The sequence below is a fragment of the Gymnoscopelus microlampas genome, assembly GCF_963454915.1.
Source record: "Gymnoscopelus microlampas genome assembly, chromosome: 14".
Taxonomy (NCBI): Eukaryota; Metazoa; Chordata; class Actinopteri; order Myctophiformes; family Myctophidae; genus Gymnoscopelus; species Gymnoscopelus microlampas.
The window spans coordinates 48,326,482-48,349,085 of NC_139951.1; the positions used below are offsets into that span (position 1 = coordinate 48,326,482).

The 22,604-nt window shown below is 41.0% G+C and overlaps 1 protein-coding gene across 1 annotated transcript; it reads left to right on the forward strand.

The window, feature by feature from the left end:
- Positions 1–252: 252 nt before the first annotated feature.
- LOC311060279 (uncharacterized protein) lies at positions 253–21,348 on the forward strand (the record flags this gene model as incomplete). The annotated part of the gene is made up of 4 exons (XM_084078415.1): positions 253–581; positions 9,168–9,293; positions 12,932–13,068; positions 21,235–21,348. Exons 1-4 carry the CDS (start codon positions 317–319, stop codon positions 21,346–21,348), a joined length of 642 nt encoding a protein of 213 aa, XP_083934541.1. The 5' UTR covers positions 253–316.
- Between the last annotated feature and the right edge of the window lie 1,256 nt (positions 21,349–22,604).

The following is a 22,604-nucleotide window of genomic DNA, read 5'->3' on the forward strand; positions in this document are numbered from 1 at the left end:
GCTCTCATTAACTCCAACGCATTCCACCGGACTCCAGGCTGCAGGCTGCCATGGTGCGACGAATCTGCCGCCTGGAATTGCATGATAGCGAAAATGACGTAGATGACCGTACCTTCTTTTCTATGTACCTTGACCAGGCGGCGGAAGGCAGCAGTGCGTGGAACCTCTGCTGCGCATGCTTGAAACACGTTGACCCGGAAGTAAATGCGTGCTGTTTATTTTCTGTTGCCGTTTAGCGTAATGGTGTAATTGTTGATCTTTGTGCCTTTACACATTATATAAGTATATTACAGTAGGAACAGAGAGCCTGGTGAAAATGTCTCATAAAGGAGGTAAAATGAGTCAAATGGAGTCTGTACGGCTGAAGATAAATGAACACATGACGTCGGTGGGAGAGGAGATATTGTGTGTTCTGGAGGAACAGCAGCGTGGTGTTGATGTTTGTAGTGTGAAGCTTAATGTCAGAGTGTTTGTGTTGGAGCGCCTCAGTGCGGCTGCAGAGTTCATGTGCAACCTCTTCCAGAGAGAGAACAAACTGCTGGACCTGATACTACAGCCACACATCAAACTACACAGAGCAGGTTGGTTCATGATGCTACAGCCACACATCAAACTACACACAGCAGGTTGATTCATGATGCTACAGCCACACATCAAACTACACAGAGCAGGTTGGTTCATGATGCTACAGCCACACATCAAACTACACAGAGCAGGTTGGTTCATGATGCTACAGCCACACATTAAACTACACAGAGCAGGGACCTGTTTCACATAAGCGGAATTAAATAAGCCTGGATTTAAGCCAAATCCAGGTTTGACAAAGTCTGCTCCGTACAGCCTGGTTTATTCTGTTCCACGAACGCCAAGCCACTAAGCCAGGCTGAAAATGAGCGACTTTGTCAAGCCAGAGTGTGTCGAGCCAGGATGGTAAAGCCAGTCTGAATGCGCCTTCACATATTCCTATAAAAGACCATGAACTCAATCGCAGATTCCTTGAACTTGACCAATCATGTAGCCCAAAACCTGAGCGGCGTTCTTCTCTGTGGCTGAACAGCAGCAGCTCATGGAATCATATGAGGAAGTAAAATGTATAATAAACAAGAAAGGAAACACGGCCGCAATAAATAGATCCAGGGAGAAAGTCGTTCAAAAATATATCTATATACAAGTCCTGAAGCACCTGATTCGGATGCTATCAATGCATAGAATGGGAGATTATCACGTTCTATCAGACCATTGAATGGGCGAAGTAGGCGACCTACTGTCTACCCCGCGATTTATCAGACCATTCATTGGGCGTAATCAGGAGCTACTGACCTACCGACGGAGATGACTTAAATACTTCAGTTTCGGTTTTGGTTTTGGTTGTTTCGGTTTCGGACCATGACGGAGGCGCGCAGTCTCAGGCGAGCTGGAGCCCCGCGACGGGCCACCGAAGGAGCTAAGGCGACTGAGTTGCCGTCCGGAGCGGTGCGACGCTCGCCTGTGCCTACTCAGCGCCGTTCGAGTTATGTACCGATATGGACAGAATCGTAAATATTGTTGTGGGGACTGCTCCGCCTCCGTCGATAGGTCAGTAGCTCCTGATTACGCCCAATGAATGGTCTGACAAATCGCGGGGTAGACGGTAGCTCGCCTACTTCGCCCATTCAATGGTCTGATAAAACGTGATAATCTCCCATTCAATGCATTGATAGCATTCGAAGCCGGTGCCTGAAGTCCATAAATATATAATTCAGTTGTAGGCTTAAACATGAGGAGTTTAAGTGAATATTGGAATTATAGCCTACTAAAATACAATGCTATATTATATGCGCCATGCAATGTTTACATGGAATCCATCTGTCTGTCTGTCTGTCTGTCTGTCTATCTATCTAATTTCCAATACTTTTACTTCTACTCCACTACATCTCAGAGGCAAATATTGTACTTTTACTCCACTACAATGATTTGAAAACTTTAGTTACTTTTCAGATATAAATTATGATATTATGAAACACACATTAAGCACTTTAGCCCAATGTTATACCTAGGCTATTTGAAAATAGCCGATCTACAAGCTCACAACGCGAGATCTACTATTTTCAAACATTTTAGTACTTCCTGAACTACAACAAATGTATTGGTAAAGGACAGAAGATGGATCGGGCAATGCGTGACGGAGAGATACCATACAGAGAGAAGCTGAACGCGGACGCAAAGGCCAGTACCCGGAAAAAAACCTTCATTACCCCAGATGTAATGACGGTGCCCAGTCAGTCACAATCCTTCATTTCAGGCTGGTTTACCTGAAAAGAACAAAGTTTTGTTGCTTAATTGTGTAACCGAAAAAAATATATAGTCATCTTGACTACTATTATTTATATATTATATAAATAATAGTATATATTATATATTATCATTAATATTATTAGCAAAGTATTATTATTATTATTATTATTATTATATTGTTCATTCATTAATCATTGAGCTAGTGAACTGAACAGGACCTCAGATGCCAGATATTGCGAGAGAAATAAGCAACCAGGTCTATGAAAACAAGCCCAAAAGAAGTGGCTTAGTCAATCGGCTACTCGAAAATAGCCGATCTACAAGCTCGCGTGAACTTGTACACAGGCTATTTAAAAAAAAACTCATGCAATAAAATGTGTAATATTTGGAATATCTTTTAAAACATTCTAACAACACAAATGCTCCCTGGCACAAAACATTTTCATGAAAATATTTGAGAACCACTGGTTTAAATGCATTTTAATTTTTTCGGGAGCAAGCCTAAATAAGCAAGTACACTTTATAAATAAGCCACAAAAAAAAAAAAACGCACCCCGCAACTACCAATTTTACAAGCAACTTTACAGAACAAGAAGCCCAAAGTCGCTTATAATAAGCCGACATGGCAACGCTGATGCTCTGACTGGCTGCGAGACTCACAACATGAGACTGTGAGACTGTCTGATTAGCACAACAGATTTTTATATTTTTATTGTGTGCTGTCATGCTTGTTTGAGCAAAAGTAGAGAGCCTATATGTGTTTGGGAATAAAGCTAAATTAGAGCGACAGATAGATGGAAGATAATGTACACAGTCTATACTTGCTGCTTGCTGGACAACATAGGACTAGTACAGAGTGATGTGGAAGCGGGTCATTCTGGTCACCGACCACCGAGTTAACGGCGTCTCGACCCTGTTACGTTGCTAATGCTATGCCCGACCCCTATAGATGCAACAATGTTCATTTGCTGCTCTGAGGGCAGTTTTTCAATGCTGCTCTCAGGGCAGCTTAAATGATACATACAACAACATTAATTTGCTGCTCTCAGGGCACTTTCTCAATGCTGCTCTCAGGGCAGCTTAAATGATATACATACAACAACATTCATTTGCTGCTCTCAGGTCAGTTTCTCAATGCTGCTCTCAGGGCAGCTTATAGCCTTTTACAAGTATATGTATGCAACAATGCTAATTTGCTGCTATCAGGGCAGTTTCTCAATGCTGCTCTCAGGGCAGCTTAAATGATACATACAACAAAATTAATTTGCTGCTCTCAGGGCACTTTCTCAATGCTTCTCAATGCTGAGAGAGAGAGAGAGAGAGAGAGTGAGAGTGAGAGTGAGAGTGAGAGAGAGACGGAATAGATTGAAGAGAGAGAGAGCAAGAGAGCCATGGAAACGGAATAGATTGAAGAGAGAGACATGGAAACGGAATAGATTGAAGAGAGAGACATGGAAACGGGATAGATTGAAGACAGAGAGAGAGACATGGAAACGGATAGATTGAAGAGAGAGAGACATGGAAACGGAATAGATTGAAGAGAGAGAGAGATGAAAACAGAATGGATTGATTCAACATCTAATCCTATTGCCCTTAATAGGACTCGAACTCTCAACCTTCGGACTGACAGGCTGCAACGCTACCTATAGTGCTATAGCTTTGTCCAGGCTGATGTTGTCTGTTGAAGATTATAAACTCTTGCCTTCTGTCATGAACCAAGCCCCTGTTTCACTAACACTAAGATCACTCGTTCACAAACCATTTACCAATAGAGAAATTGTATCTGTGTCTCCTCGAAACCGAAACCAGTGAAAGCGGCCGATCTACAAGCTCACAAAACGTTGGTATATGAAAAGTTGTGAGATTGTAGATCAGCTACTTTTACAATGAAGTACGTCATACATTGAAAAAACGTACTCTCAAATAAGCATTTCAGGTTATCTTTAGCATTTGCACATGTATTCATTGATATAGTCATGTTTTTTGCAATTCAACTTAAATGATCTCAAGTGAGGCTTGAACCGCCAACCTTGCGGTTGTGAGGCTCTCGCTTAAGGGAGAAGCCATTGGACCAACAGGCTAGATCTGTGAAAAAAGAGATCACACATATGATACAGTTTCACGCAAATGGCTGAAAAATCCTGGGTTAAAGTGTTTTTCAAACTGTTCAAAATTGCGGACAATGCAAGGTTCTTTTTCTCTGCCTCTGCCACAAAAATATATGTGTGTGTGTGTGTGTGTGTGTGTGTGTGTGTGTGTGTGTGTGTGTGTGTGTGTGTGTGTGTGTGTGTGTGTGTGTGTGTGTGTGTGTGTAGGATAGACTGTGGATTTTCTGAGCGTGTACAAATGAATCCAAATGGACCAGTGAGGGTCCATTTGGATTCCATTTGTACACACACCTAGAGTTGCAAACCAAACAACAGCCCAAATAAGCAACTACACTTTAGAAACAAGACCAAATAAGCAACTACACTTTAGAAACAAGCCCAAATAAGCAACTACACTTTAGAAACAAGCCCAAATAAGCAACTACACTTTAGAAACAAGCCCAAATAAGCAACTACACTTTAGAAACAAGCCCAAATAAGCAACTACACTTTAGAAACAAGCCCAAATAATTTGTACACGCTCAGAAAATCCACTGTCTTTCCCGGGAGGCATGCGTTAATCCGACAGACCTTTTCTCCGACTATGTGGCATCCGCGTGCGGGTTTGGTTCGGGTTTAGTATTGGAAACGTCGGAGCGCTGCGCTGTCGGAGGAATGCGCTGTCGGACTAACGTACTGCACCCGTCTTTCCCTGCAGATGAATGATAAGGCATGACAAATACAATACAATATATACAAGGTAGGCCTATAGTAAGCAAGTAAGCGTGTGTGTGTGTGTGTGTGTGTGTGTGTGTGTGTGTGTGTGCGCGCCCCCAAGAAAAACAGTTCAGCGTCTCTGAGTAGCATACTGTTCCTGTGTAAGGAAGAGTGTGAAGCAGATCTCTTTGTGCAGAGGAACATTACAGACAGGACACCTGAACGTCGTCTCTCTGCGGTTTTCTCCGGAGCCACAAACCCTGCATTTCCGAGCTGGATGCTCTTTTCTTTGGGGTGGGGAGCAGGCGAACAGGCACGTGTGCTGTTGGCAGCGGTGGGATGTTTGCCAAGAGCCTGCTTGGAGGGTCAATGTTTCTCGGTGCAATAGGATCCCGTGGAGGCCGTCCCTGGGTGGTGGTCCATGCCCTGCAGACGCTTTGCGTGAATTCCAACATGCTCTTGCAGCTGCCCTCTGGGTTTTTCTGTTTGTACAAAATAAATGCATTTGACATACAGATTTCAAACATATATATATGACGAACTTGTTTGTCCACTTGCTGGACTTTCTGGTGAACGGATAGTATGAAATGGACTGGTCCATCCTGTCCACTCCATTCATTGAATTGTTGTATTCAATGACACAGGCAGGCTTCTCTTTTCTCACTCGGGCAGTGTGGTCATCTTCGCCACACTCTAACCTCTCCCATCTCGTCCTGGTGGAATGTTGAGACCATCCGGACCACGTTCGTGTCCCGAAACGCCAGCACCATCACTCTGGGCTTGTCTGTGTGGCGAACAACTCTGGGTGGAACAGGTGGCCTCCTCAATCTCCTTTGGTGCCCCCCTCTTCCTGCTCAGTGTCCCGCACACATGAGCGTTCACTTTCAGGAGGTTGTCACACATGGTCACAGAGTTGTAAAAGTTATCCATGAAAACATGGTACCCTTTACCTGATAGAGAACCTAGGAGTGAGGTAATAGTGTCGGCAAGGGGGACATGTGTTCCACAGTATGGCCTCAGGTTGTGGCAATAACCTGTGTTCGAATCACACAGGATGTAAGACTTGATCCCATATCTGATCGGCTTCTGAGGATTGTAGACCCGGAAGGACAATCTTCCTCTCCACAGGAGCGTGCCCTCATCGATGGAGATGTTCTGTGATGGCTGATACAGCTCCTGGAACTTGTCCACAAGGTAGTCTAAGACTGGGCGGATTTTAAACAGTCTGTCTTTACCAGTATCTGTGGCATCACTGAAGTGGAGGAATCGGAGGATGAGTTGAAACCTATTTCGAGGCATTATCTTGCTGAAATAGGGCGTAGCCTGCATCTCATCCTGAGCCCAGTAGAGTTCCAGCTCCGGTTTGCGCATCAGCCCAGTTAGGAACAAGAGGCCCAAGAATACTTTGAGCTCCTCCACTGTGAGAGGCTCCCATGAATTGACTCTGGAGTGTGGCAGGTTGATCTTCTCAATGCACTTTTCCGCATAGACGTTTGTTTGGTGCACGATCTGGGTTAGCAGTTCATCGGTCAGGAACAACTGGAAGAACTCCACTGGTTGATCTGACTGAAGGTCTGCAGCACTGCTCAGTGGACCAGGAATTGCGGTGAATGGAAAGTCTAAGGGGCACCAATCCTTCTCCTCCATGGAATGCCACACAAGAGGGACAGCCTTTCCACCGCGCCCACGCCCACGTCCTGTAAATTATAGGAAGACATAATTTTACCATAAAGTACATATACATTTCTAATACATGCGTTTACGATACAATACATACATTTTTTTGTATGTGTGTGTAAGTGTGATTAGAAAAATACACTTTTCTTACCTCCACTGGTTGTGCCAACAGTTGGATGAGATAAGGGTTCGCCCACAGCCTTACTCGCCTCTGCATCTGAAATCAGAGGAAAATATCAAATAGTTATTATAAGATAGTATGGTAAACATATTTTACACACCCAGCTTTATGATACTTATGGTAAACAAAATCAAATCATTTATTTTTACACCCCCCCTGTTGCCAGGTCTGCTTGTTATTTATAAATTTCCCCCAAGATTTTATTGAAAATAGCAGATCTACAAGCTCACAACAGGTCGCTTTTTTTTTGGCTTGTTTTCCTAGACCTGGTTGCTTGTTTCTCTCACAGAATCTGGCAACACTGCTCCCAACTTCAATGTTAGATTTTACCTTGGACACGATAAAAAGCATTGAAAAAACAGACAAAAAGAATAAGCTTACCCCCACTGCCATCAATTCAATTCAATTCAATTCAAACTTTATTCCAGACGCACAGGGGGTCCATAATTACATACAGATTAAAAATAGATAAAAACACATCAAACAAACAAGGTCATACTAAAACAAACAATTACACATACAGACTATTTCTCCAGTGCTTCCGTAGCCTGGATGAGTACCTGAGACAGCTTTTTCCAGGATTGACTAAGTCCTCAATAATACAATTCCTGGACTCATCCAGGCGAGACATAAACCCATACATGGAATGCCTTAAAAGAGCCTCACAGGTGTGAATTCCCCGTGTCACAAATAAGTGACTGGCACTATGCCATCTGGGGACCTTAAGTAGAATCCTCAAGGCGTCATTGTATGCTACCTTGAGCCTCCGTATACTACTCTTCTTGTAAGAGCACCACAAGAAGCCTGTATACATGGGAGTGCAAAATGCTTTAAATAGAGCACATTTTACATGATCTGAACACATGCTGAATCTTCGAAGCAGCATATTGGCCTGGGCATAAAGTATGCGGCACATCATGTGCCAAGTTTGTGAGATGTTGCCATCTCGCCATCTGATTCAGAGTCTAAAATGACAATAAAAGAGTTTGGTAAATATATATCCTTGACGCTCGTCACAAGCGTAATGGAGCAACTTGTTCCTGTTTTTTGAATGGTCTCCATTTACAACCTATGCATCTATAAATGTTCAGATTTCAAAAATAAAATGCTTACCCCATGGCCACGGATGTTACAATTATGTACGGGCCCTCAGAAGTATGCGTATTTTCCGTATTGTTCAATAAAAAGCATTCTAATCATATCGGCGCCCATTTTCTCATAGAGCTATAATGCATCAGAACGCAATACACCTCTCAACCGATAGGGTCGCATAGTTGAAAGCATATTGAGACAATTCTGAGAAAATGGCTACCGATCGGATTATAATGCTTTTTATTGAACAATAAGGAAGATACGGTTACTTAGACCCAGACGTTTTAACTTGTTACATCCTTGGCCGTGGGGTAAGGACTTTATATTTAAAATCTGAAGGTTTATGTAGATGTATGGGTTGTAAATAGAGACTATTCAAAAACCAGGAACACGAACACCATTTTTTTTTTGGTTGAATTCTTTCTTCACTTTTACGCACATACACTTATTACTAGCCCTTACGCAGGGCTAGTAAATGTACGAGCGTAAAGTGAAGAAAAAAGTCAACAAAAAAATGTACAATTTAGGCATTTAGCATACACCATTATCCAGAGTGACTTGCAGTATAAATACATTCATTTCATTCCAAACACGATAAAAACAAATGCACATACCACTCGAAGTCGAAATAATTCCAGATCTCCGACTTCTGCGTGCGGTCTCCACCCTCTTTGGGAGCCACAGATCAGCCAGATCCTCGTCCGAGGACGGGTCAGACTGGGACCTTTGAGAGTTATACGGACTATCCAGAACTTCACGACGGGTCGTAGCTCTCCCACTGCGACGAGGCCGTGTTTCGGTTCCAGAAAGCGCTGGTAAACTCTGTGGAGTGGCTGGGTGAGCCATCGGCTCATCCCCATCAGAGATCTCACTCTCGGTATCTGGCTGCTGTTTTTTCCGTGTTGGAATGCTTGGAATGTAGGTAGGCGCTGGAGTGCCTCCCAGAATGCAATTCCATATTAACTCATTCAGTGCCAGAAAAAAACATGTTTGGATGTAAACGGCAATTTCTTTTTTATAAAATATTGTTTTTCCATATCGGTGAATTTGGCGACAGCCGATCGAGTCATTAGAGCTAACCGATCGATCAGAGCATCCATGAATTGCTGACGTTACCACCTCCTCTCTCCTCGTTATAGATCTCCAATTCCTGTCTATGTGTAAAGAGGAGGCTTCCCCTGAACACCAGGAGATGAGTCCCAGCCTGGTCCAGGTGAAACTAGAACCTCCACAGATTAAAGAGGAACAGCAGGAGAGGAGCATCAGTCTGGTCCAGGTGACACTAGAACCTCCACAGATTCAAGAGGAACAGCAGGAGAGGAGCATCAGTCTGGTCCAGGTGAAACTAGAACCTCCACAGATTCAAGAGGAACAGCAGGAGAGGTGCCCCAGTCTGGTCCAGGTGAAACTAGAACCTCCACAGATTCAAGAGGAACAGCAGGAGAAGCTACTTCAAAGACCAGAGGAGACTGCAGGGTCATCGTTGACATTACTAGCATTGAAGAGCGAAGATGATGACGGAAACAGAGAGACAGAGCCTCTAGCCAGCACCTCAACTGAAGACATGAAAACACAAGCTGATGTAGAGCACTGTGTAACATCACAACCAACTGGTGATGACCAGCTCCTCTCTTCACACGGTTCTGAATCTGACATTACTGAGGACAGTGATGAGTGGGAGCCCAGTGATAATCAGTCTGTTGTAAACTCAAGGCTGTCTTTGAGCAACACGTTGTCTCAGAATATGAAATCGTCAAAACAACCACAATCCATGAGGAATAAAACAGGAAAGAAAAACTTTTGTTGTACAGAGCGTGAAAAAGTAGAAAAATGTAGATTCAAGGCTGATCTGAAAATACACATTCATACAAAGGAAAGACCATTTGTTTGTTCAGTTTGTAGCAAAAGCTTTATCACATCTGAACATTTGAAAACTCACATGAGGATTCATACAGGGGACAAACCCTTTACTTGTTCAGTTTGTGGAAGAAGATTTACCCAATCTGGATCTCTGAAAAATCACATGAGGATTCATACAGGGGAGAAGCCGTATGCTTGCTCAGTTTGTGAAAAACGCTTTAGTGTAAATTATGCTCTGAAAGAGCACATGAAGACACACACAGAGGAAAAGCCATTTGCTTGTTCAGTTTGTAGCAAAACGTTTAGAGCCTCTGCAAATATGAAATCTCACATGAGGATTCATACAGGGGAAAAGCCATGTGCTTGTTTAGTATGTGGAAAAAGGTTTAACATATATGGAGATCTGAAAACACACATGAGGACTCATACAGGGGAGAAGCCCTTTGCTTGTTCTGTATGTGGAAAAAGCTTTAGTGATTCTCGAAATATGAAAGTTCACTTGAGGGCTCATTCAAGGGTCAAACCTTTTGCTTGCTCAGTTTGTGGAAAAGGCTTTGGTGTACCTCAAACTCTGGAAAGACATATGAGGGTCCATACAAGGGACAAACCTCTTTGCTAGTTCAGTTTATAGGAAAAGCTATAACCAATCTCATCATCTGAAAAGACAAATGAGGACACATACAGGGGAAAAGCCATTTGCTTGTTCAGTTTTTTAGCAACAACTTTAACTGATCTCATCATCTGAAAAACTCACGTAAAGATGCATACATTGTAAGATTTAAAGTACGGTTGATAATCTTGAACACACACACACACACACACACACACACACACACACACACACACACACACACACACACAATCATTTATTTGGCCTATCCATAGTTTAGGTGTAGGACACATCTCTCTAGGCCTGTGAGCATGTGCAGTGGTACAGTATCCAAACAAAGATTCATAACTTCTACAGTAGATCTGTGAGTTTGTGGGAGGAAACTACATAGCCATGACCGTTCTGCTTGTTGTTTTCAGTTATGAGTGTTACTACACATAAATATACATAGTGGATAAGGATGCCAATTGAGTTAATTATTTTGTGGTCATTGTAGAGGATATTGCAGTATACTCCCATTACTGTTAACCCATAACTCATTTACCACACCCAAAGAAGAAATTAGACCAATCCTGGTCAACAAATGATGTTTTTATACAATTACAGGGCTGGCTTGCAACGTCATAGATTGGTAAATCAAGGGATTTTAATGTAATTATGAAGAATTAATGTGTGTATTTCTATTGTATGTATATGTAGGATTGTATGTGGGTGGGGTGCAGATGTATTGTGGGGTGGGTGGGTTGTAGGGTACGTTTGTGTTTTGTGAATATGCAATTAAAGTATTAAAGTATTATATTTGTGTTGAGTCTGACGTACACACACTGTACGTGTCTATCTTTCTACTTCTGAAACATAATGGTGCATTACAGTTGCATTAGTATACTGAAGTGAGAATTTATACTAAGTACTTGCATGACTTACAACCTGGTGAACCCAAATGCAGAAGCAAACACAGGGAGTCAAGGGTTTTGTGCTTGCAACCGAACAACTATAACCTGCCAGTGAGGGAATTAGGTGAAACACCACCTTCCCATCAGCGTTGCCATGGCTGCTTATTATAAGCGACTTTGGGCTTGTTTTTCTGTAAAGTTGCTTTTAAATATTGGTAGCTGTGTTTTTTTGGGATTGTTTCTAAAGTGTATTTGCTTATTTTGGGCTTGCTGTGTAATGTTAACTGCAAAAAGACAGAATCATAGCAAAAAGAAGGAGGCTCGCAACTCACTTTGACCAACTTTATTCACGGCAGTAACTCACCTATGTTTTGTTTTGTTTTCTCATACAAACTAGCCACACATTGTAGTTGTATTTGAAATAATTATAATAATAATAGAAAATATGAATATAGCAATAAAGAATACATAAAGTGAGTACACAAAATAATACACTTCAACCTCTTGTGCAAATTAAATACATCAAATCATCAAATATGTGTAAAAGTGACAATTATTTGTGACAGAATCAGTTGCCTACTCATGATGGCCAAATGGAACCTGTCAGTGAGCTGAAATATACAGTGCTAATTGTATATTTAGAAGCTAGCTAACACTGCTAAGAAAACTACATCCTACAAAAACCACAACGACAGCAAGACAGAAGGATCAAGAGACAGATTAATTAAAGGTATATGTACTGTATGTACACAAACAACACATTGTAGTGTCCATTTACCAACGTGGATTAAGACCTGATGAACAATTTTCTTGTATACAAGCGTCATGTGAACCATGGCTAGACAGAGCCGTTATTTCATAAAAACTCAGTATTATCTTCTTGATAAATAATCGATTGGTCAGTAGGGTTACGGTTAGGAAAATTTAAAGACATTTTTATCTAAGTTAAATATCAATGACATTCAAATAAAAAATAATAAAGTGCAAGTTTATGCAAAAGCAAAACATATGAAAATGAATGCCAGACCCAATCCTACCGGTAGCCTATAAGCCTACTCTAACTTTGGCTTTAAGGCTTTAACTTTGAGCTTAGCTTTTAGCTTCTAAGCATAGATGGCAAATTCACCTTTGTGAATATGAGCATTTTTGCATTCTTTGAGGTCAATATATTTATTTTTTTGTCAATAATATTTGCCGCTGTGCTAAACAGACGCTCGCTATTAACACTGGTGCAAGGCGCCCCAATGTACACCCGGGCTGCTTTAGCAAGCGCTGGAAAATGTCTCTCTCTCTCTGCCAAGAAACCAAAGGGGATTCACTTCGGGCGATTGGTGGCTCGCCCAGATACAAATTAATCTGGAATGTTGAGGAGTCTCTGTCAGAAACAGCCTGTTCCATTATGTTTATAAAAGATTGTATTTCCATTCGGTGAATTTGGCGACGGCCGATTGAGTCATTAAAGCTAAAATCACTGATCGATCAGAGCATCCATGAATTGAATTGCTCTCTGCTGACGTTACCTCCTCTCTCCTGGTTCTAGATCTCCAATTCCTGTCTATGTGTAAAGAGGAGGTTTCCCCTGAACACCAGGAGATGAGTCCCAGCCTGGTCCAGGTGACACTAGAACCCCCACAGATTCAAGAGGAACAGCAGGAGAGGAGCATCAGTCTGGTCCAGGTGACACTAGAACCCCCACAGATTCAAGAGGAACAGCAGGAGAGGAGCATCAGTCTGGTCCAGGTGAAACTAGAACCTCCACAGATTCAAGAGGAACAGGAGGAGGAGTTACTTCAAAGACCAGAGGAGACTGCAGGGTCATCGTTGACATTACTAGCAGTGAAGAGCGAAGATGATGACGAAAACAGAGAGACAGAGCCTCTAGCCAGCACCTCAACTGAAGACATGAAAACACAAGCTGATGTAGAGCACTGTGGAACATCACAACCAACTGGTGATGACCAGCTCCTCTCTTCACACAGTTCTGAATCTGACATTACTGAAGACAGTGATGAGTGGGAGCGCAGTGATAATCAGTCTGTTGTAAACTCAAGGCTGTCTTTGAGCAACACGTTGTCTCAGAATATGAAATCGTCAAAACAACCACAATCCATGAGGAATCAAACGAAAACATTTTGTTGTACAGAGTGTGAAAAAGTATGTAGATTCAAGGCTGATCTGAAAACACACATGAGGATTCATACAAAGGAAAGACCATTTGTTTGTTCGGTTTGTAGCAAAAGCTTTAGCAAATCTGGAAATTTGAAAGCTCACATGAGGCTTCATACAGGGGACAAACCCTTTACTTGTTCAATTTGTGGAAGAAGCTTTACCCAATCTGGATCTCTGAACTCTCACATGAGGATTCATACAGGGGAGAAGCCCTACGCTTGCTCAGTTTGTGAAAAACGCTTTAGTGTAACTCATGCTGTGAAAGCTCACATGAGGACACACACAGAGGAAAAGACAGTTGCTTGTTCAGTTTGTAGCAAAACGTTTAGATACGCCAGTAATATGAAATATCACATGAGGACTCATACTGGGGAAAAGCCCTGTGCTTGTTTAGTATGTGGAAAAAGCTTTTACCGAGCTGGAGATCTGAAAACACACATGAGGACTCATACAGGGGAGAAGCCCTTTGCTTGTTCAGTATGTGAAAAAAGCTTTATTGATTCTCAAACTCTGAAAAGACACATGAGGACACACAGAGGGGAAAAAGCCATTTGCTAGTTCAATTTGTAGCAAAAGCTTTAACCAATCTCATCATCTGAAAACTCATGTGAAGAATATACATACAGTGGATAAGGATGCCAATTGAGTTAATTATTTTGGGTGGGTGGGTACGTTTGTGTTTTGTGAATAGGGATATCACAGTTAAAGTATTAAAGTATTACATTTGTGTTGAGTCTGACGTGGAGGATGGAATCCTGTGCCAGAAATGTTCATTTATTACACAAAATCTACCTATTGTATCTATCCCTCTACATCTGAAACATAATGGTGCATTAAAATTGTACTAGTATACTGAAGTGAGAATTCATACTGAGTTCTTGCATGATTTACAATCTGGTGAACCCAAATGCAGAAGCAAACACGGGGAGTCAAGGGTTTTGTGCTTGCAACCGAATAACAATAATCTGCCAGTGAGGGAATTAGGTTTGAAGCATTCCACAATGCGTGTTGACAGTGAGGTCTTCTCTTGAGTTTATTTTAATGCAGACTGACAGCATAAAAAAAGCTGCCCATTGAATTGATAATATAAAAAACAAACTTGTAAACGAGAAAATAAACTGGGAAAAAAACTCAAAATGAACAATACGGTTGAAGAACTGTAGGCCTATGCAGGGACGTGCACAGATAGACTCTAGGTGGTGCTAGAGCACCTGCCCTTTGCCCTCTTGACCAGAAGTGCCCTTTTGGGTGCCAGTTTACAGCAGGGGTCTTCAACAGGGGGTCCGGGACCCCTAGGGGGTCCTCAGAGTTACTACAGGGGGTCCGCCAAATCTTTATGTGATATGATTTTTCTTTTTACCATAACCACTCGAAACCTAGCATCCCTTTTCTGAGAAGAACTTTAGCCAAAAATAGCAGATCTACAAGCCCACAACGCCTCGCAGCGCGAGGCGTTGTGGGCTTGTAGATCTGCTATTTTTGGCAAAGAGGTCTAGGTGTAGAGGGAAAAAAGAGCAGACCAAGTAAACAAAAAAAAAGTATAATTTACTTGAGCACCTGCCCCTCAAAATGTCTGTGCACGCCACTGGGCCTATGGCTTCCCTTGGCGTCCCCAATTCCCTGCCGCTCCCGTGACTCCCCCAAACAGGCTGCTCCCTGATTCCCCGTCTATGCCCAGGTGAAACACCACTTTCCTATCAGCGTTGCCATGGCTGCTTATTATAAGCGACTTTGGGCTTGTTTTTCTGTAAAGTTGTTTCTAAATAATGGTAGCTGCGGGTTGTGTTTTTTTTAGGCTTGTTTCTAAAGTGTATTTGCTTATTTTGGGCTTGCTGTGTAATGTTGCTTGAACCAGTGGTTCTCAAACATTTTGATTTCAAGGACCCCCACATTGATATGTATTTGTCTACAGATCCCCATCTGAAAATATTTTGTGCAAATCATACAAGATTTCCGTTGTTAAAATGTAAAAAAGCATATTCCAATTAAAATTTTCTTCAATCATTTTTTGAAAATAGCTCAAGCTCACAAGAAGATCTTCAAGCTCACAAGCTCATCCTGTTTGCTTGTGTGTCTCTCGCAAAATCTGGCAACTCTGGTTCCCATACACATAATCAGGGGTGGCAAAGAAGTAGCCTACTCACATTTCTTACTTAAGTAAAAGTACCAATACAACAATGTAGAAATACTCTGTAATAAGTAGAAGGACTGCGTTCAACATTTCACTTGAGTGAATTAAAGTACAAAAGTACTGGCATCAAAATACACCTAAAAGTACCACAAGTAAAAGTAGGCTACTCATTGAGCAGAATGTCCCATTTCACAAGTTTTCAAAATGTTATGTGATATTTGTATTTATTTATTTGTTTGTTTATTTATTTAAGTGTTGGAAGATTTTTTTTGTAGGTTTCATTTACTGCCAAAGTGAATCTTAGCTTTAAAACTTATAGTTCATAAACTCTTGCTGCTATTCAGATTTGATTGATTGAAATTTTTATTAGGCAAAAAGAATGTAAAACATTGGGGTCCTTGAATTAATTTCATAGACATATATAGTAGCAACCAAACAGTTCAAAAAACAACATAAGAATACAGAGGGGAAAAAAATATATACCATTATGTACAAAAAAGGTCATGGGAAAATAAAGATCATATGAATATTTCACCTTCTACTAAATATTTTATTGGAGAGACAAATCACTGTCTATCAGCAAAATGTTCTATAAAAGCATTTCAATGACTTGAAGTTTATTCTAACGGACAGCTGTGTCTGTGATGTGAAGGGGAGGTGTAGTGAGTGCGACATCTAGTGGCTAAATGTTGTCTGGCAGCTTTAATACAATGCCAGTATAGTTTCTGTTTGTTCAACTGTGATATACTTACCCTAGTCAAAGATGATCCGCCATTCCATTTGGAGCCATTATGCAGTGGTTCTCAACCAGCAGTGGTCCTTGAGGGGGTTCCAGGTGCTAAATGGAGAGTTGGTAACGGTTGGTAACCAAATGGACCCTGCTTGACAGTTTAACATTTTTATGCTCTCAAGAGTAAAATTATTGTTTTCAAGTATTGGTATCAAAATGTATTGAAAGTACCAAAAGTAGAAAGTAGCATACTCACTATGCAGAATGTCCCATTTTTTAATGTACACAATTATTTTGAAAATAGCAGATCTACAAGCTCACACACAATGCATCACATAGCCATCGGCTATTTTCAAATGGCTGAAATGTACAGCTGTGTTCCGTCAGCAACGATAAGGTGGCAACAATAAGACTTCCGGTGGACGATCTCTTCAGAACAAGAGTACCCTCTAGAGCAAAAAGGAGCCATTGAAAAACGGTTAATTTGCACATTAAAACTATAAATTAAGCATTTAAACGACATATTATGTTTCTATACAACACATTATGTTTCTGTGTAACAAAAAGGGATTTAAAACATTAATAATTTATATAAATGGATAAATGCTGTTCAAAGGAATGCATAGCCTATACAAATTGGACACTGGACAGGAGACGGCGGACCTCACTGGACGGTCCGCCACACTTTTTTTTACACCTCTCGGGCTTATCCGAGAGTGTGGTATTGTAGAGGAGGTCTCCCTGAACACGTGCGTATGTTCAAAGTGTTGCCTCGCGGAGCCGTCTCCTGTGCAGCGCCCACTATTGTCTGAAAGCGGCACTTTTTGCCACTTTTCTGACCTCACTGGACGGTCCGCCACACTTTTTTTTACACCTCTCGGGCTTAGCGGAGAGTGTGGTATTGTAGAGGAGGTCTCCCTGAACGCGTGCGTATGTCCAATGTGCTGCCTCGCTGAGCGGTCTCCTGTCCAGTGTCCACTATTGTCTGAAAGTGGCACTTTTCTGACCTCTGGCCGCACTGGGCGGCCCACCATTTTTTTTCCTATCAAGTGCAGGGGCGCTCAGTTATGGAACAGCACATATACTACAAATCTACCAATATGCCTTTAATCTTTTCTTTTGATACTGTGTCCATGTTGTATGTATGTCGTTAAATAATATACGTTTTAAATGTATTTTTCTGATTACATTCTTATTTGTATTGTATTTTATTTTTTAAATAGGTGAGATCAACTTAATAAACCCTATACTTTTTTTTTATTTATCTTACCTGCTCTGCATCTACTATTATTACTTGTAGCATATTTTGTTGTTGCTTTTATCATTGTTCTTTTGCTCCTGCAAATACATATATCTAACACACACAAATGAACACAATATCCAAGTGCAAAACAGGATCAGAAACTGTGCACATTTAATGGGGATCAATAGCCAATTTAAATCTGGAACAACCTCACTTAGAAGTGCTATAGTAGGCCTACATTGGTTCTCAAAGTGGGGTCCGGGGACCGCCAGGGGTCTTTGGGATGGTTCCAGGGGGTCCCCAGCAAAAGTAGTTAACCACTTTATCCATTTATAAGTTCGCTATTTTAAATATAGCAGATCTACAAGCTCGCAGCGCGTCACTTCGTGCCGTGCTGCGAGCTTGTATATCTGCTATTTTTTTTACATTTTTGAAAAATCTTGAAATTCTTTTGAACTTTTTTCATTTGCAACACAAATCTTCTCTTCTGGGGGTCCCTGCACAAAATATTTTCAAATATAATACAAATAATAATACGATACAATAATATAATACAAATATATATCAATTTGGGGGTCCTTGACATGAAAAAGTTTGAGAACCACTGCTCTAGTGTAAGCCATTTAAAAGACATACATCATAAATATATTTTTTCAATAAATGTGTCTTTAAAAAAAAAAGGCAATTAGAAGTGTTCTAGTATGCGCCATTTAAAAGACATACATCATAAATGTATTTTTAAAATAGATTTGTGTCTTTTAAAAAACATTACAAATTCGCGATCTTATTTTGAAGGCAACCGGAAACCTTATTGTTGCTAGCTCAAAAACCGGATGTCCTATCGTTGCTGACGGAACGGAGCTGAAATGTACCTAGTGAATAAACCATAGAGTTAAAAATAATAGAGAGGGCACCGGATATCGCCTCCCGTCCACTTGCATTGAGTTGCTCACCCAGCGCGTGAAGCGAATTCACCCCTTCTTCCGGGTTGTAAAGTGTGATGGGCGTAGCCTATTTGGGGCCACTGTGATCCGTTCTGCGTCACAGAAGTGACGCGTTTTACGTCACAGAGGTGCGCGTCCCTGTGCGCAAGCGTGTGCGCAAGCTCGTGAGCCAAGCCCATTGGTCGAAACAGTTTTCGCACAGTGGCCCCATTCCGTTTAAGCTGCAGTACCTACGAATGGCCAGCATGTCCATTTCGCTTCAATGCAAGCACTGGGTTCTGGGGGCTTGGAATAAACAGCACGTATGTACTTCCGGGTCAACGTGTTTCAAGCATGTGCAGCAAAGGACCCAGGCACTGCTGCCTTGCGCCGCCTGGTGGAGGAGGTGTGTAACTGTTACTGACCAATCGATTATTTATCAAGAAGATAATACTGAGTTTTTAATGAAATGACGCTCTGTCCAGCCTCAATGAAAACATGTTTTTTTTCAGAGAACTCTTAGGATTTTGAACAGTGGTATTCAAAAATAGCAGATAAACAAGCTCGTACAGCTTGTGAGCATGTACATCTTCTATTTTTGATTAGTTATTTTTTTAATATATGTTCCTCTTCTGGGGGGTCCTTGGCACAAAACATTTTCAGATGGGGGTCCGTGATGTGGTCCAATATTCCAAATGAACATATGTGGATGGCCCAAATCTCTGTTACCCCTGGAGAGGATAAAATATGAAATATTAAGGCAGAGGTATGTTTGGAGGTATGGTTCCCCTTTTTGGACGTAATTGATTCAGATTGGTTCAGGATCTTTTTGGCATCTTGATTATTATCTTTTGTTCTTTATTTTTTGTATTACTATAAATGTGTCTGATTATGTGTATGAGTTTCTGTACATTGTTTTGTATGCAGGTCTGCGTCTGTTGTTGTCTTGTCTAATTGTTTCATTGAAAAATCTCAAAATAAATGATATTATAGAATTCATAAATTGATCCTGCATCAATACAGTAAAAAGGGGCGGCCATAGCTGAGTTGTTAGTGAGTCCGCCTAAGGAGCCAGAGGCCCTGGTTGCCGCAGGTTCGATTCCCGGCCAGGCCAGCATATGTGTCGATGAAATGAAATTTGTCCCTGAGCAAGACTCTTAACCCCAAATTGCTCACAGGTTCTCATTGGAAACAAGACCGCAAGGACTTTCATGAACGACCTGTTAAAAGGAATTATCCTTATCCTTACAGACATAACATTATAGAATTCTACCACATATATGCTGCAGGAAAACAATAAAAATGATGGCACTCACACACACACATTTCACCCACTTCTTGTAAACCTGTGATGTGACCATAAAGTTATTCTGATATGATGGTAATCTAACAGAGGTCCATATCCACACATTACTACAGAATGTCATCATACAACTCATATGTAGATGCTACCAGTGGTGATGGCCCTGAATGATGCATGTGAACAAAAACTAAATGTAATGAAATGAAATCAGATGAATCTAACTGCATGATATTAATTAACAGTCAGTGGTTATAAACAGTCTACTGTGTGGTAGTCTAAGTCAAGGGTTCCCAAACTTTCCCCCCAAAATAATCATATTTGAACAGGGGACCCCCCACTCTGACAAGCACTTGGAATTGTATGCATTACGTTTAGTTTGACTCGGTTCATAAATAATTATTGTGAAAATAGCTGATCTAAAAGCTCACAACGCCTCTCAATGCGAGGCGTTGTGAGTTTGTAGATCGGCTATTTTCCCAATGTTTGCTCTTTATTACATAATATTTGACAATTAGGTCAAGTTGGTATTAGAAAGGTCTTAAAAGTCATTAAATTGTAACTTTAGAAATGTGCAGATAGCCTGTATACACTTATACTGTATGTTGTATAGCAACATAAACTAGGTCAAATCAGGGCATAGGAAAAAAATCACACCCCGTGTGAAGAGAGTGGTGCCTTTGATGAGCCCCGTATTGATGTTGTCATCAATGTTTGTTTTTTGGACATACGGACATACAGACATACACCCGGACACACAGACAAAGTCAGAAATAGGAGTCGTTGGCACCACTCAAAAAGAGGCCCAAGAATAATTAATTACTTGTGTGACAATAAGTCTTCAAACACCCAGCATGTCCATCATTACTGGTTCCAGACAGGAAGGCTGTCCTGAAGACTCTTTGTGAGGCTGAGCTGGTTGCAGACGTTGCACAGGAACCACCAGGACAGTTTGCTCCGTCTGGGAACGTTGACATGATGTCGTTTCCAAAAAGAGAGGAGATCTGCCAATAAACTGACCTGATGAAGATCCATCATGGATCAGAAGGTTGTCTGTTTTTGTTAGCATAAACCATAGCATGGTGTGTGTTCTATATGTGACAATGATGTTCTGCTCTTAACCATCCACTGTCAATAAAGACCTTTATATTTATAGAGTGTACAATGTGTCACTGGAGAAGTGACATGTATATGGCATCAGAAAAAACATCACATCACCAGTAGATCCACAGTTATTTGTATGTGAGCAGCCTATTGCCTATATGCCAATTATTAATTATTACGTGTTTTAATGTATTACTGTATCTAACATGACGTGATAACTGAATGGTTCGTGAACCCGCCCAGGAATCCGGAGGTCCCGGAAGTCCCAAGTTCGATTCCAGCCCTCAACAACGTGTCATAGTGTCCCTGAGCAAGACACTTAACTACTCCTCAGTGGGTCAGCACTCAGCTGGGTGAAGCACTCTGATATCCTCAGTGTTTCTTTAAAGGGCTATTTCACTTTCAAACAGTTTGGTGTCATTTTAACGTCTTCTCAGGCTTTTGTGTTTCACCCCAGACACTTTTTAAGTTGCTTGATTCAGTATTTATACATTTGATATTCATTTTATCAGATACGCCCCCTTCCTATATAAACCCATTGTAACTTCAAACTCCATTTTAACCATGATAGATTCATTGAAAACACACGTCCAATGGGTACATACAATGGGTTTATATAGGAAGGGGGCGTGTCTGATAAAATGAATATAAAATATCTAAATACTGAATCAAGCAACTTAAAAACTATCAGGGGTGAAACACAGAGTGAGTAGATGTTAAAATGACCCCAGAAGTGTTTTAAAGTGTAATGTCCCTTTAACTCTGATGAAACCAAATGGACCCATGATGCATTTGGTTCCATTTGTTACACTCTCAGAGTTACAGACCTGTAAGGGTCCATTTGTACACTCTCAGTTTAGACAATATCAATCATTTAGCTGTGGACCCCCTGGAACCCCCTCAAGGACCCCTGGAGGTCCCTGAACCCCACATCGAGAACCACTGGTTCAAACAAACACAAATATGTATGGGCTTTCTATCTGTGGAACCACAAAATGGCCACCAATGCTATGCCCTTTAGTAAAACTGACCTGAGTTGCACTGTACTTGGTTCTCTCTTTTGTTTTTGTACTTGGTACCCTCTTTTTGTCTTCCTTGGCCTGCTCTACACCAAATCTCTTTGCTGAAAATAGCCGATTTACAAGATCATCAGATAATAGTTATAAAGTCCTACAGAACAGTAAGAATAACAGCAGTTATAAACAACACTGATCTCAGACCAGTGTGTATGAGGTCAGTGAAGAGTATCTGGTCATGTGACCATTCTACTGAAGTTCTTTAAAACCATTTATTCATTATTTATTCAATAATTAAAACATTATTTTAAAGAACTTCAGTAAGATGGTCACATGACCAGATACTCTTTAGTCTTTACTGACCTCTTCCTGTAATTCCTCAGAAATAAGACCATTTTTTAAAGATACAAAAAATGATCGTTAAAAATAGTATATTTTAGAAGTTTTTATTTTTTTTATAAAACAAATAAATCATCATCATCATCAGATGAATTAACAAAAACTCCAGAAGCTCTTTATAATGGACATTTAAAGAAAGATTGTTTAATCTAAATATGGACACAATTCCTGGTGTTTCATTGGAGATTTAGTAAATGA